This window comes from Oncorhynchus mykiss, chromosome 6 (genome assembly GCF_057628025.1).
Source record: "Oncorhynchus mykiss isolate SJ-2025 chromosome 6, ASM5762802v1, whole genome shotgun sequence".
In the NCBI taxonomy this organism is placed as follows: domain Eukaryota; kingdom Metazoa; phylum Chordata; class Actinopteri; order Salmoniformes; family Salmonidae; genus Oncorhynchus; species Oncorhynchus mykiss.
Genome location: NC_143027.1, coordinates 77,766,222 through 77,783,167, shown reverse-complemented (window position 1 = coordinate 77,783,167; position 16,946 = coordinate 77,766,222). Strand labels below are relative to the sequence as shown.

Genomic DNA, 16,946 nt, shown 5'->3' with positions numbered 1-16,946 from the left:
AGTGTTTGAAAGGTACAAGGCTGAAATCTATTCCGTTTTGAATGTGTGGTTCACAGTTTTGACAGCAGTGTGTTAGCATTTGAACAAAGTGCTGTAAATCCACAGTGTTGTGCAGGTTGTGGTTAAAGTCACGGGATAAGTGTGTAGAGTTTTGAAAACTGTGTTCAAGCAATGAAAAACGAACTAGAGTTTGGTCCACATGAACTGCTGCTGTGCAGACTGTAGTTAGAGTTTTGCACATGTGACTCCAGTTGTGTCCACTGTCATTTAGCAATCGAAAAAAACTGTAATTTCGCTACCAAAGGCTGCCTCCAATGTCGTTTTAGATAATTTGGTAGTATGTCCAACTGGCCTCACTGCAGACCTGTAACGTGTAACCAGACGTGTAACCACGCCAGCCCAGGACCTTTAATCCTGGCTTCTTCGCCTGTGGGATCGTCTTGAGGGGGACAGGGGATGCTTTGGAGTATTTCTGTTTGAAATAGAGCCCTTTTGCGGGGAAAAACACTGGCTCCCCAGTGTGTGGGCCTATGTCCTCACAGGCCCACCCATGGCTGCACCCCTACTCAGTCATGTGGAATCCACAGATTAGGGCCTAATGAATTTATTTCGACTGATTTCCTTATATGAACTGTAACTCAGTGAAATGTTTAAAATTGTTGCATGTTGTGTTTATATTTTTGTTTAGTATATATGCCATCCAGCAGACACTTTTTATACAAAGGGATTTACAGTAAAGTGAGTGCACACATGTATAGTATGTGTATGTGATCCCTACAGGAATTGAACCCCCCACCTTGGAGTTTCTCATGCCAAGCTCGAATCAACTGAGTCAAACAACCATATATTTACATACACACAAGTAAGTACACTAACAGGGAGAATACACATAATTAGAACAAGAAAGTTGAAAGCAAAAAGACTAATTACAGAAGTTTAAAAGCTATAAAATACAAGTCATCGAAGAGTTAAAATTGTACTGGATTTTACAGAAACAGAAAGTTTGCTGTGTTCACAAAAAATTAACATAATTGCAACAACGCGCTCTGCTAAATAAATAACAATGCACACTAGTTAACTTGAAACCATACAACAGTGTATTCCAGGGGGTATGTATTACTAGGCAGACTTGCCTTTTTGCTCACAAATTGCCTTATTTTTCAGTAGATGCTTGGGCTTTAGTTTGGCTAAAGCCATAAGGTTCCACTGCTGCCTCAGCAACATCACTCTTCAATGGAAATGCAAATAGAAACAGATGCAGAGCAAAACCTTTAGCTAATTATACAGCAGCACTACTTACAGTGTGTGTCCCTGAGCAGTGGAAAAACTGTAAAGCACAGCATGTATCCTTATAGCTTGTATTATTGCTCCTTTGCTGGGTTGCCAGATTGGGTTGATATCATTAGAAACATGTATTAATGACAATTTTCTGCAATCCAGTCATACATTAAAGACTTTCAACTCATACAAAAGCAACGTTTGGCAGCCTTTCCAGTTATCTTCAAGGAAACTCTGTGGAAAACAGAACAGGTAGACACATTAAAGAGTACAGGATTCAGTCATCTCAGAAGGGTATCCAGGTCATTTAAATACATTATGGGCTGGCACTAGGTAGTTTTCATCTGAAGAGGCAAAACTATGACAAAACAATGGGATGCCTTAAATCAAAATCAGCAGGGGTATCTACAAAAAAGTTCAACATTGCTATGAGTAAAATCCTAAAAGCGTTAGGATTAAGTGGATATTGTTCAACCTTCCTATGACCACATTACTGCCATAAACAAGGATCTGAAAAAATATGGATATTGTTCAACCTTCCTATGACCACATTACTGCCATAAACAAGGATCTGAAAAAATATACTTGGAGGTCTGATTCCACCCCATCTGTACAGAAACACAAACAATAGCTCTTACAAACCTCGCTTACAAATCTTTTTTAAGGCACTAAAAAATCATAGAAAGAATTTAAGCAAAAAATATGATTCACTTTTGCAGAATAGCAACATTAATTTAAACATACATCATCTTATTTCCTATGAGGTCAAAATGAGGTTCCAGTTCTCTAAAATCAGTGCAATAGAAAATATCCTGTTGTGGTTCATCAGACTCAGTAGTTCGTCTCTCTGTGTATTCAACTGAGAGCTCAAAAAGAGTTCAGTCTCTGTACATGATCTAGATCGACAACATTGCAGTCGGCAACTGCAGACTTACTGATCAACAAATCACCTTGGATCTTAAATAACTGTATTATTAACAGTAGATCAGTCAGTTTGCTCAGTCCGTGATCAGCTACTGAACAAAATGTATGGTAATGCTCTCAAACACAATGACAGTCTCTGCCTCAGACTTAGTCGTCCTTCTTGTCAGAGATGCTCTCTTCCTGGTTGTCCTCAGAGGAGACATGATTGGTGGAAGAGAGTTCTGACTCCACCCCCTGGAGGGCCTGGTACCGCTGGAGCTCCAGATAGGTGGTGAACAGCTTGGCATACTCTGGGTGGTTCAGGGCAAACGCCTGGAACTCGGCTGGAGAGGGAAATGGAGAGACAGAGGGTCAAATCAAAACTTACAGTAGTATATCTGGTATATTATCAATGCTCACAATACCTGGAATTCAGTTTCAGAGAGGATCAAATCAGAACTATATTCAAATTGTCAGTGACTAAAAATGCTACATCTGCCACGCTGATCCTCAACACTGGAGCTCCTCAGGGGTGTGTGCTCAGCCCCTCCTGTACTCCCTGTTCACCCACGACTGCATGGCCAGGCACGACTCCAACACCATCATTAAGTTTGCTGACGACCCACAGTGGTAGGCCTGATCACCGACAACGACGAGACAGCCTATAGGGAGGAGGTCAGAGACCTGGCAGGGTGGTGCCAGAATAACAACCTATCCATCAACGTAACCAAGACTAAGGAGATGATTGTGGACTACAGGAAAAGGAGCACCGAGCACGTCCCCATTCTCATCGACGGGGCTGTAGTGGAGCAGGTTGAGAGCTTCAAATTCCTTGGTGTCCACATCAACAACAAACTAGATTGGTCCAAACACACCAAGACAGTCGTGAAGAGGGCACGACAAAGCCTATTCCCCGTCAGGAAACTAAAAAGATTTGGCATGGGTCCTGAGATCCTCAAAAGGTTCTACAGCTGCAACATCGAGAGCATCCTGACCGGTTGCATCACTGCCTGGTACGGCAATTGCTCATCCTCCGACCTCAAGGCACTTCAGAGGGTAGTGCGTAAGGCCCAGTACATCACTGGGACAAAGCTGCCTGCCATCCAGGACCTCTACACCAGGCGGTGTCAGAGGAAGGCCCTAAAAATTGTCAAAGACCCCAGCCACCCCAGTCATAGACTGTTCTCTCTACTACCTACCGCAAGCGGTACCGGAGTGCCAAGTCTAGGACAAAAAGGCTTCTCAACAGTTTTTACCCCCAAGCCATAAGACTCCTGAACAGGTAACCAAATGGTTACCCGGACTATTTGCATTGTGTGCCTCCCACCCCCAACCCCTCTTTTACGCTGCTGATACTCTCTGTTTATCTTATATGCATAGTCACTTTAACTATACATTCATGTACATACTACCTAAATTGGCCCGACTAACCAGTGCTCCCGCACATTGGCTAACCGGGCTATCTGCATTGTGTCTCTCCACCCGCCAACCCCTCTTTTTACACTTCTGCTACTCTCTGTTCATCATATATGCATAATCACTTTAACCATACCTACATGTACATACTACCTCAATCAGCCTGACTAACAGGTGTCTGTATATAGCCTTGCTACTCTTTTTTCTAATGTCTTTTTACTGTTGTTTTATTTCTTTACTTACCTACACACACACACACACACACAATCTTTTTTTTCCTCGCACCATTGGTTAGAGTCTGTAAGTAAGCATTTCACTGTAAGGTTTACACCTGTTCTATTCGGCGCACGTGACAAATAAACTTTGATTTGATTTGTTCCATCATAAAAATTCAACTAAAATTCCACAAAGTTGTTGTTTAAAATGGGCTACTTTTGGTGAAAGTAATGTTAATTTCCTATGGGAATTAAAAACAAAGGATTAAAAAAATTATACAAATATTAATATCCCACTTTCAAATCCATATAGTATTTCTCTTTCTATATTTCTAGAATGGAGAGATCCAAGGCTCAACCTGGTCTTTTCTATGGTGTTCCGTCAAGGCAAGCAGTCAGCTGCCTTTAGTTCATGCTGGAGTCCTCCACTTCAGATAACCTTTGACCTTCACAAGGGTCTACTTACAGAAAGTGATGAATTCAGAGCTGTCTGTATCTATCTCCTTAAAGAGTTTGGAGACGTTGAGGTCACACACGCCTAGAGCAGAGCGAAGCATGGAGGTGAACTCTTCATGAGTGATTCTTTGGTCCTCGTCAGTGTCAAACAGCTGAGAGGAGAGGGAGACAATTAGTTAAGTAATGACAACACATAGGATTGCTAATTGAAATCGAGATTGCTTTTATGACCATGTGGCTTTCAAACCTACTTCATGTTCCCCTTAGACAACCACACACACGTATTTAACTTTATCATAGCCACTGAGTGCTTGTCTATTGCTTCCAAACCATGGGTAGACCTCACAGACAGTCTGCGTCAGCTACATATCTAGGCCCCAATGTCATGTGTTGGACAGTTAAATGTGACACAGTAACATTCGCAACAAGCAGGGTTTTTATTGGCCAAACCTGGAAAGCTGTGCGGAGGACCTCTTCGGTGTTAGCTGGCCGACATAAGATGGTTACACCGATGACATACTCTCTGAAGTCAATGGTGCCATCTCCATCCTAGAGAGACAGAGTGACAGCTACGTATCAGTTAACAAAGCCAGACTACACATTGCATTCAGTGGACGACAATACTCTACAAATACAGTATGTTTTTCCAAGATGAACAATGGTTCCTTTATTTCTTCAGACAGTTTGTTTACCCTCTCTATGAACAAAGCAGTGGGGGACAGCATACTAAATCCTCGGTTACTTAGCCCATCCAGTCACAGGTTGGAGAGAACAGACAGAATGGCTGTGGTCTGATTCTCTACGCTTCGAAAGAATAGTGTAGTCATACACTTCCCTTTGTGGATTTCAAAGGAATGTTGCAAGAAATATGGTGCAGACTTCCTCCAGCCAAGCTTGCACCAGTCCAACACAACCTAGGAAAGCCTAGAAGAGAGATTGAACCGAACTAGATGTGACTGGCTCTCACCCTGTCAAATAGAGCAAACAGCTCCTGCAGGGCGGGGCTGATGGGAAGCTTGAGGAAGCTGGCGAACTCCTGGATGTTGATGCGGCCTCCTTTACAGGAGCAGGCCACAGCTGCAAAGCCCTCTAGCTCCTTCTTCACGTTGTCCCACTTCAGGCTGAGGGGGACCGGGGAGGAAAGGAGGAGGGCAGGACACAAGGACTTACTCAGGGGCGGAAGAGAGTGTAGGTCTGTGTGTGTGTCCAACTATTACCAATCGCCGATGTAGCAGTTGGCCAAATAAAGCAGTATTGTGTAAGGCAGTGTTACTTCAGTGTGGAGCTTGCCAGTGGGTGACACAACAGTACATAACAGTACATAGTGTGTTGCCACAGTGGCAATAGCACAGTATTAGAGCGGTAGAGGAGCCAGTCTTACTCAAGTTTTTGGCTGATCTTAGTGAACTCCACTAGACCAGCCTCCATTGGCAGGGTGAGCTCCCCAGCCGAGATCATCAGTCTACAGTCCTCATATGTGTGGTCCGTCACTGGCACACCCAGGGCCCTGCACACACATAGGGATAGAAGTGAAGAGATGGGTAAGAATATACATAAGGAAGATATTATTAAATGCTGTAATACCATTCCCACACACACTTACTGGGCCATAACATTTCGTACTGTCCTGGCGAACAGCACAGGTCTTTTCTTTTCCTCCTCAGTAGGGGTAACTGGAGGAAGAAACTGGAGGAGAGGGCAAAGGTCAAAACAGGGACTAACCAGGAAGTACAGGCTAACTAGAGGGCTACCTAGATAAGGTCTTCATAACACATTCATAAGCCATACATAACACATAGGTACTGCTAATGAACGTGTTATGAAGTCATTATCTCTTGGCTTTCTAAGTAAGTATTCCTGTGTAGTGTGTTAATACTAACCTCTATCTCTACATTGGTGTAGAGCTGAGACAGAGTGAGAAGCAGCAGGGTTCTCCTAAAACAACATCACCACAAATCATCATCACCTCTATTCAAAGGGCATAACGGTAATCCCATACAACAAGATTGAAATGTAAGCCCACTAAACTGAAAAACAATTCATCGCTCAACAGTGAAAATCTCTATTCCCAGAGTTTGAGGACTAACTATGGCCCATGAGGAGAAGTCACAGGAACATAGTTGCAATGTGAGACACTGTACAGAAAACAACAGGGGACATGTAGCGTTGAAGCGTTGAGGCAACACTGATGATTGTAATCCACTGAGTGCACTGCAGACTTACGAGCTGAAGCCTTGCCAAGTCCAAGTCACAGTGTCCAGTCTGTTGGGATATCTCATGACCACAGGCTGCACCGGGACCCCAGGGACGAAGGCACCTGACGGGGAGAGAGGGACAGAGTGAGACCCTACTGACCTCCAGCACTGACTACTATTCTAACTTAATGAGCACACACACACACACACACACAACCTATATGTGCAAACACAGGAGCACAGACAGCCTACTAATTGGACAGAGTGCAGCCGATGACAACTCATTTTCCCACAGTACACGTCCTACCAATAACAAGACCTGAAGCTGGATTCATCTAACCCTGATCAATATACCAATCAGTACTGTAAGGAAGCCACTAGTATTAGGTATGTTGGTTTGGATATTGGCACTGTAGTAGAACAAAGTAATTTAGTTAGATGCAAATGTCTATGCAAAAACTGTAACATGCCATAGAGTGTAATTGATGGTCTTATATGCTGTTATTTGCATTGATTATTAGATGCATTCTCAGGTTTACAGCTTTAGGATTGAACCATAACAATTGCTACTGTATAATTCACTCAGATCCTAATAGCCTAGTTCTTGGTATTGAGTGAAGATGATCAGTCAGTCATTTCCTTCTGAAGTTCATTATCTCATTGTGCAATCTATTCCATTTCGCTATGGCTACTGTTTCAGGAAGTAATGGATTCACTCAGGCCCCTTCACTCTGGAGAAGCCCATTGTGTGTGCATCAGGTGACTGACCACACAATGAGGCAGATAGCATGTAGCATACTGGGAGTAAATGAAGAGGTGTTGTGTCAAAATAATTGTAACAGTGTTACTTCCGTCCCGCTCCTCACCCCAGCCTGGGCTTGAACCAGGAACCCTCTGCACACGTCGACAACAGTCACCCTCGAGGCATCATTACCCATCGCTCCACAAAAGCCACAGCCCTTGCAGAGCAATGGAAACAACTACTTTAAGGTCTCAGAGTGGGTGAAGTCAGTGATTGAAACTCTACTGGCGTGCACAGCTAACTAGCTAGTCATTTCACACCGGTTACACAAGCACCCCAGAAAGAAGCTAAATGAACACCATTCTGCAACCGTATGATGGCCCTATCTCTGCCATTAGTTTACGAGTGAATTTGCATTAAGTAACTGACACCACTAGTGTGGATGGTACTGTGTGTCTCTCCCTGCACACTGTCTGTCTCCACTATAAACAAATGACACCACTAGTGTGGATGGTACTGTGTCTCTCCCAGCACACTGTCTGTCTCCACTATAAACAAATGACAACACTAGTGTGGATGGTACTGTGTGTCTCTCCCAGCACACTGTCTGTCTCCACTATAAACAAATGACACCACTAGTGTGGATGGTACTGTGTGTCTCTCCCTGCACACTGTCTGTCTCCACTATAAACAAATGACACCACTAGTGTGGATGGTACTGTGTGTCTCTCCCAGCACACTGTCTGTCTCCACTATAAACAAATGACACCACTAGTGTGGATGGTACTGTGTGTCTCTCCCAGCACACTGTCTGTCTCCACTATAAACAAATGACACCACTAGTGTGGATGGTACTGTGTCTCTCCCTGCACACTGTCTGTCTCCACTATAAACAAATGACACCACTAGTGTGGATGGTACTGTGTGTTTCTCCCTGCACACTGTCTGTCTCCACTATAAACAAATGACACCACTAGTGTGGATGGTACTGTGTGTCTCTCCCTGCACACTGTCTGTCTCCACTATAAACAAATGACACCACTAGTGTGGATGGTACTGTGTGTCTCTCCCTGCACACTGTCTGTCTCCACTATAAACAAATGACACCACTAGTGTGGATGGTACTGTGTGTCTCTCCCAGCACACTGTCTGTCTCCACTATAAACAAATGACAACACTAGTGTGGATGGTACTGTGTGTCTCTCCCTGCACACTGTCTGTCTCCACTATAAACAAATGACACCACTAGTGTGGATGGTACTGTGTGTCTCTCCCAGCACACTGTCTGTCTCCACTATAAACAAATGACAACACTAGTGTGGATGGTACTGTGTGTCTCTCCCTGCACACTGTCTGTCTCCACTATAAACAAATGACACCACTAGTGTGGATGGTACTGTGTGTCTCTCCCAGCACACTGTCTGTCTCCACTATAAACAAATGACAACCACTAGTGTGGATGGTACTGTGTGTCTCTCCCAGCACACTGTCTGTCTCCACTATAAACAAATGACAACCAGCCTGTTAAGTGGGAATACAACATGGACATTGTAGGGTCCCACATGATTTTCAAACCCTATCAACAGTACACTGTTTGGTATAATATTGATACCTTTGATCCATACAAAGGTGTTTCTACTCCTATTTAAAAACAAACATGGTAGTGAAGTTCAACCTACCTTGTTTGAAAGTGATGAGACATGAGCGATTTGTACAAGTCCCCTCAGGGAAGACCAGGATCTGGAACATAAATAACTAAATGTTTCTTTTCAGTTGTACAACTGAAATGTGTCTTCTGCATTTAACCTAACCCCTCTGAATCAGAGAGGTGCAGGGGGCTGCCTTTATTGGCATCCACATCATCGGTGCCCAAGGAACAGTGGGTTAAACTGCCTTGCTCAGTGGCAGAACGACAGATTTTTACCTTGTCAGCTCGGGGATTCGCTCCAGCAACCTTTCGGTTACTAGTCCAATGCTCTAACCACTAGGCTACCACCACTGACAATGTAGATGGATCTATTCCAGTGTTTCATTCTATGCTGAATGAAGTAGACTTTCTGTCACAAAGAAGAAGCAACAGCAATTGTGTTTGAAGGAGAGGAAGTTTAAGGCAAATTCTTGGTGTGAAAAGGCGTGATGTTTCATTCCCAAGCTCCTTGTCAGACTACAAGCTAGACAAGACATGATAAATTATGATTAAAAAAAAATACTGGCTGTGTGTTTGTGGATGTGTTTAACTATACTTGTGGGGAACAGAAGTCCCCACATGAATAGTAAATTAAGAAAATAAATTGACCAACTAGGGACATTTTGTTAGTCCCCACAAGATCAAATGGTATTTATGGGGGGTTTGGGGTTAAGGTCAGAATTAGTGTTAGGGTTAGAATTAGGTTGAGGGTTAGGGAAAATAGGATTTTGAATGGGACTGAATTGTGTGTCCCCACAAGGTTAGTTATTCAAAACTGTGTGTGTGTGTGTGTGTGTATGCCTGCGACAGACCTGTGGCCAACGGCCTCCAGACTTGGCTCTGCTGTCTATCTCCATAATGGTGTTCTTACGGGAGTCTGGGTCCTGTCTGGAGACCAGCACCGGCTGGAGACACCGCACAAACCCTGGATGGAGAAAGGAAAGACACATCAGATAAACTCACACACTAGTGCTGAGCAATTAGAGTTTTTTAGTGTTTCGATTACGATTCTTTTTTTAAAGATTAAATGCACTATGCATTATGTGGGTTGAATGCTGTTAAAACAATTAATAAAAGTCCCATGATGGTAGTGACTGTCCATTACTGCTTATCACTTATTAACCATCATTTATTCACATTACCTTTCTTTAATAAAATATTTCAGTTGCTGTGTATATTACATTTGTTTCATTTGATGGATTCATTATTTTACTCCAAGTCATCATCATCTCTATAGAGCTGCAACCTATGCTGTCTGACAAAATCACTATTTTGTAGTTCCTCAAAGTAAATAAGACATACTTTATGACTGCTGAATACCAACTATCAATCACTAAGATCATGTATTTTTAGTTAGAGATGCCTCACGAAGCTACATCTGCTCTCTATATCACCTCACGATCTCGCATTCTTCTGTCTTCCATTGCAGGCGTAAAAGAAACACAGACCGGACAAGCAGATGCGCAATAGATTATGGTCATTGTAGTTAATTACCACGTTTTATGCACTAAACTACGCATAATATTGGCCTGTTGGAAACTACAACCCCCTACTACATCACACACTTGAGGCTGGATCTGATTTATCCCCAGAGAATGTACGAGAATGTACGCATTGAGCTCACAGGGAAAAAAACGAACTAAATGGAAATGAAATAATTGAATAATTGGTCAATTAGTTGTTAAAAATGTCAGTTAATCGCTCAGCACTAACGCACACCATTACAGGCTGGAGGCACCGCACAAACCCTGGAGAGGAAACACACACATCAGATAAACACTAACGGATATTAAATCTGCAAACAGAATCAGCATAAATACCCACACTTACCATTGACAGACCCACACACACTGATCGCTGACTCACAAACACACACTCCAAAAAAAAAAAAAACTAACCCTCTACTAAAAAACCCCAGAAAGAAACAACACTCACTGCCAAATATAGGAGTGGCGAGGTTCTCAGTGCGGGACACAGTGGAGGGCAGGCCTGCTACGATGCACACAATGCCATCAAAGAAGGTGGAGTGTGGGGCCACAACCAGAATGGGGGCCTCTGCACTGCTCACCTGCTGGCCCTTCACCACCACCCTGAAGCCCATGAAGAAGTAGTAGGACCTCCCCAGGAACGCCATCACACGCCGACACATGAACCTGGGGAACCAGAGAGTCAAACATCAACAAAGATTTAGCATGAAACTATACAGATTAAACTAACAGTTGTACACTGTCAGGAATATTCACCTAGAGACACTGAACATGAATACATATAGCCTACATCTGAATGGACCAATATTACAGTCAACATAGATCTGTGTGTTGTCAGGGCCTCAACTTAGCCTTTTGATGGTCAGTAGTACTGTACTAAGTTGGTGCTCCATGTTCATCAGCTAGTTAGTGTTATCAACTATCAAATAAAACAGACCTGAACACGAGCGATAAACAACCAGCAGCTGCATGTAGCTGTGGTCATATCAACACATACAATCAAAGAGAGAGGGAAGTGGGCTGCTTTTGAGTCACAGAAGAACACATTTGGTTTATTTATCATATGTTGCATCAGGCCTCATGCAACATATCTCTATGACCCCCTCCATTCTGAGGAAATAAAGAAGAAGAGGTAGATAGTGTTTCGTTCGATACAGACAAGATCTAATGAAGACTGCTTCAGCTACACTCGAAATGGACAGTTTTATCTCCATCTCTGCATTCAAAGACTCAATCATTTACTGAGACTTGTGGCTGCTTTGCATCATGTATTGCTGTCTCCACCTTTTTGCCCTTTGTGCTGTTTTCTTTGCCTAATAATGTTTGTACCACATTTGTGCTGCTACCAGGTCGTGTTGCTGCCATGTTGTGTCGCTATCAGGTTGTTGTTATGTTGTGTTACTACTAGAGGTCGACCGATTATGATTTTTCAACACCGATACCGATTATTGGAGAACCAAAAAAAGCCGATACCGATTAATCAGCCAATTGTTTTAATTTATTTGTAATAATGACAATTACAACAATACTGAATGAACACTTATTTTAACGTAAGAAGTTTTAGGTTGTAGTTATTATAGGAATTATCGGACTCTCTCTCTCTCTATACCATTTGCATTTCATATACCTTTGATGTTAGATGTTCTTATAGGCACTTTAGTATTGCCAGTGTAACAGTGTAGCTTCCATCCCTCTCCTCGCCCCTACCTGGGCTCGAACCAGGAACACATCGACAACAGCCACCCTCGAAGCATTGTTACCCATCGCTCCACAAATGCCACGGACCTTGCGGAGCAAGGGGAACAACCACTCCAAGTCTCAGAGCGCGTGACGTCACCAGCCTAATCTCAGGAGTTGATAGGCTTGAAGTCATAAACAGCTCAATGCTTGAAGCATTGCGAAGAGCTGCTGGAAAAACGCACGAAAGTGCTGTTTGAATGAATGCGTACGAGCCTGCTGCTGCCTACCATCGCTCAGTCAGACTGCTCTATCAAATCATAGACTATAATATAATAAATAGCACACAGAAATACGAGTCTTTGGTCATTAATATGGTCGAATCCGGAAACTATCATTTCGAAAACAAAACGTTTATTCTTTCAGTGAAATACGGAACCGTTACGTATTGTATCTAACGGGTGGCATCCCTAAGTCTAAATATAGCTGTTACATTGTAAAACCTTCAATGTTATGTCATAATTATGTACAATCCTGGCAAATTAATTACGGTCTTTGTTAGGAATAAATGTACTTCACACAGTTCGCAATGAGCCAGGCGGCCCAGACTGCTTGCACGGGACGCAAGAGAAGTGACACAATTTCCCTAATTATAAGAAATTCATGTTAGCAGGCAATCTTAACTAAATATGCAGGTTAAAAAATATATACTTGTGTATTGATTTTAAAGAAAGGCATTGATATTTATGGTTAGGTTTGGTGCAACGACAGTGCTAAATCATCACCTGTTTGGCGAAGTAGGCTGTGATTCGATGAGAAATTAATGGGCACCGCATCGATTATATGCAACGCAGGACACGCTAGATAAACTAGTAATATCATCAACCATGTGTAGTTAACTAGTGATTATGTTAAGATTGATTGTTTTTATAAGATAAGTTTAATGCTAGCTAGCAACTTACCTTGACTTCTTGCTGCCCTCGCGTAACAGGTAGTCAGCCTGCCACGCAGGCTCCTCATGGAGTGCAATGTAAGGCAGGTGGTTCGAGCGTTGGACTAGTAACCGGAAGGTTGCAAAAACGAATCCCCAAACTGACAAGGTAAAAATCTGTTGTTCTACCCCTGAACAAGGCAGTTAACCCACCGTTCCTAGGCCGTCATGAAAATAAGAATGTGTTCTTAACTGACTTGCCTAGTTAAATAAAGGTATTATTATATATTTTTTAAATCGGCCAAATCGGTGTCCAAAAACTCGAAATCGGCTCTAATTAATCGTCCATTCCAATTAATCGGTCGACCTCTAGTTACTACCATGCTGCGTTGTCATGTGTTGCGGCCATGCTGTGTTGTCATCTTAGGTCTCTCTTTATGTAGTGTTGTGGTGTCTCTCTTGTCTTGATGTGTTTTGTCCTACTTTTAAATTTTTTTATCCCAGCCCATGTCCCTGCAAGAAGCGTTTTGCCTCTTGGTAGGCCATCATTTTAAATAACAATTTGCTCTTAGCTGACTTGATTTGTTAAATAAAGGTTAAATAAATACACAGAAAGAGCTGATGTAGGCTACATTCCTTAAAACGTCTACAGGATCGGTATCCCCCACGGGACGGTTAATGTGATTAGCATGAGGTGATTAGCATTTAAGGTTTCAAAGCTTAAATTCTTGTTAATATACAGTGGGGCAAAAAAGTATTTAGTCAGCCACCAATTGTGCAAGTTCTCCCACTTAAAAAGATGAGAGAGGCCTGTAATTTTCATCATAGGTACACTTCAACTATGACAGACAAAATGAGAAAAAAAATCAAGAAAATCACATTGTAGGATTTTTAATGAATTTATTTGCAAATGATGGTGATATTTAATGGATCAATCCAAAACTTTGTACACACACTGCTTTGTACAAAACACTTGTTTTTTTTCTAGTAGCCAAAATCTAAATTGCGCCTGGGCTGGAATAGTACATTATGGCCTTTCTCTTGCATTTCAAAGATGATGGTACAAAAAAACGCTTGTTTTTTCCCTTTGTATTATCTTTTACCATATCGAATGTGTTATATTCTCCTACATTAATTTCACATTTCTACAAACTTCAAAGTGTTTCCTTTCAAATGGTATCAAGAATATGCATATCCTTGCTTCAGGTCCTAAGCTACAGGCAGTTAGATTTGGGTATGTCATTTTAGGCGACAATCGGAAAAAAAGTGGTGGATCCTTAAGAGGTTTTAACAGCTTGACAGTTCATTTTTAGTTGAGGATGAACAAGAACTAGTGTGAAATTGCATAGTTGTTACTCCTTCATCCTTCCTGCATTTCTCAGTGTGTGAAAATCCCACAGCTCTTGATGTATAGGGGCAATTCCATGGTAACAGAGTGATGCTGAGACAGATATTTCACTTTAAAATCTAGGTCAAACAAAAACAATAACTGCAAAGTTAAAGTTGCACTATGCAGGAATCAATTTCCTGGTTGCTAAAACTCTAATAGTTAGCCTAATTTCAGTTTATATGACAAAATAAGCTAGTATAGTGTAGAGAATCATTGTACCATCAAAACCCCTGTGACATATAGTTTCCATAATCAAAACAATAGTTTTTTCAGCTGTTTGAAACTGGTGTACAAAACCAAAAGTAATAGACACAAAAACAAAACTTGACGGAAAGCATAGAAATAGTGCACAGATCTACCAATTCCTATACTTGCTTTCAAGCAGAATGATCGATCTATAACTCATATTTCTATGTGAATTTGGTCCGTCGCCCAAACATTTACATATTTTCACTTTAAACAAACCATACAACTATATGCACAATGACTACTTTGAACAATTTCCACAGAAAATGTTCCAAAAACACAGTGCACATGCAACATTTGGTAAAAGAATGATGGTTTGTGCTGTTTGTGCAGTTCTGTTAATGTGGAAATACCCCTATGCATCAAGAGCTGTGGGATTGAGAAACGCAGGAAGGAGTAACAACTATGTAATTTCACACTAGTTTAATTCTTGTTCATCCTCAACTAAAAACAAACTGTCAAGCTGTTAAGGAATGTAGCCTACATCAGCTCGTTCTGTGTAGCTGAAGTCTGTATTGTCCAAAACACCAGCTAGCTCATCTTCTTTCCTTTCTCAAAACTCTGTTACCATGGAACTGCTCATAGGCCTAACTACTTAAGTCATAAACAACAAGGCTCTGTACATCCTCTGGAACTAATGATTAAAGTACTCATAGTAGATGCATAGTTGAAATATAGTTATACATACAGACCAGTAGTGGCACAGGATGGTGTTTTGCAGTATATTTACCGTCTCCATCCGGTCATGGGTGTCACTGCTCCTTTGAGAGGGTGCATGAATGTTGTTATGACAGCAACAGGCCATGTTACCATGAGAACCAGAGTCAGGAAGATGGCACGGATAGGTACCAGGAAGATTCCCCGGAATACACACTGCAAAGAGAGAAAAAAACACATCACACACACCATTTTTTTTTTTTTTTTTACAGATCTACAACGTGTTAAGGTTACTGACTTCATGCCACTGAAAGGACTTTAAAGAGCCATTTTAAAACACACATTTCCTAACCAACATATATAATGCGCAACGATACAACCATTGACCAAGGGATACGCGTGTTATAAAACTTTTCATTCTAGAAATTCACATGGTTGGAGGAATTTCTAGAGTGTACATAAATGCCTCCATTGTTTGTGTTACACAATAACAAGGCATTACAAAAGGATTGTCATGGTTTCATAGGCTTAGATTAGCTATGTACCTGTACTGTATGCTATTGTCACGCACCACCAGACACACACACAGCCGAGGAGCTATAGAGGACAACCACCCGGCTGCGCTCAACTGTTTACGTTTGAATACCAACCCCAGTTCTGTGACGGATAAATTAATGAGTTAATCGATTTATTTGACATTTTATACTCACTTTGATAATGTCAGCCTTGGCCAATTTCACCTCCTGCACAAAAGGATTAAGGACGGCCGGAAGAAACAGGGATTGCTGCCTGGGTAACGCGAACACTCTCCGGGGTGTCATTCTTCTCGCTCGGGTCGCGGTATTGCGTCAAGAAGCTTTAGAATTGCACAGTAGTGCTGCAATCACCCCACTTCCTCGATTCGAATCTTGCGAATTCTGTTCGTTCTCCGAATATTGCGATAACATCGTTCACAATAACCGTAGCGCAAGGACGAGAGTGATCTGGCACTCTGCCTCCGATTACTTTTAGGCCCCACCTACTGCACTGGGTTTACGTGGGATTGTAACCTTTTGCCTGGTGAGCAGTGGTGGGGTGAAAACACACATTTAATTACTTGACACATTGGAAAGAATTTGCAAAAAACCCAGAGCAAACTAGAATGCTATTTGACCCTAAACAGAGTACACCGTGGCATAATACCTGACCACTTTGACTGACCTAAAATCTTTGACTATGTATGCTGTACAGACTCAGTTAGCATAGCCTTGCTATTGAGAAAGGCCACCGAAGGCAGACCTGGCTCTCAAGAGAAGGCAGGCTATGTGCACACTGCACACAAAATGAGGTGGAAACTGAGCTGCACTTCCTAACTGCCTGCCAAATGTATGACCATATTAGAGACACATATTTCCCTCAGATTACACAGACCCACAAAGAATTTAAAAACAAATCCAATTTTGATAAACTCTCATATCTATTGGTTGAAATACCACAGTGTGCAATCACAACAGCAAGATGTGTGACCTGTTGCCACAAGAAAAGGGCAACCAGTGAAGAACAAACACCATTGTAAATAAACCTATATTTATGTTAATTTATTGTCCCTTTTGTACTTGAACTATTTGCACACCATGCCAATAATGCCCCTTAAATTGAAATTGATTGGCTGAAATAAACAGAGTGA

General features: G+C 42.0%; 1 protein-coding gene across 10 annotated transcripts; it reads right to left on the bottom strand.

Moving 5' to 3' along the window:
• Positions 1–828: 828 nt before the first annotated feature.
• Positions 829–16,633, bottom strand: LOC110526615 (lysophosphatidylcholine acyltransferase 2). Of its 10 annotated transcripts, none has more exons than XM_021607729.3 (13): positions 15,991–16,633; positions 15,354–15,496; positions 10,828–11,045; positions 9,705–9,817; positions 8,885–8,945; positions 6,492–6,585; positions 6,149–6,203; positions 5,872–5,954; positions 5,650–5,775; positions 5,236–5,389; positions 4,719–4,817; positions 4,279–4,420; positions 829–2,525 (listed from the first exon to the last, which is right to left on the bottom strand). In XM_021607729.3, the coding sequence occupies exons 1-13, from the start codon at positions 16,099–16,101 to the stop codon at positions 2,350–2,352; spliced, it is 1,575 nt and encodes a 524-aa protein (XP_021463404.3). In that variant the 5' UTR covers positions 16,102–16,633; the 3' UTR covers positions 829–2,349. The 10 variants fall into 10 exon arrangements, 8 of the variants coding, with proteins under 8 accessions (XP_021463404.3, XP_090095037.1, XP_090095041.1 ...); XM_090238911.1 differs by having other exon boundaries at positions 10,961–11,045; positions 15,991–16,305; XR_016496881.1 differs by lacking the exon at positions 5,236–5,389.
• Positions 16,634–16,946: the final 313 nt, after the last annotated feature.

Coding starts and splice junctions, on each gene's coding strand:
- LOC110526615 (XM_021607729.3), bottom strand. CDS start 16,101: ATGACACCCCGGAGAGTGTTCGCGTTACCCAGGCAGCAATCCCTGTTT. Junction 9,818..10,827: donor CGCCACTCCTATATTTGGCA/GTGAGTGTTGTT, acceptor TTCTCCATCCAG/GGTTTGTGCGGTGTCTCCAG. Junction 8,946..9,704: donor CTGGAGGCCGTTGGCCACAG/GTCTGTCGCAGG, acceptor TTTATGTTCCAG/ATCCTGGTCTTCCCTGAGGG.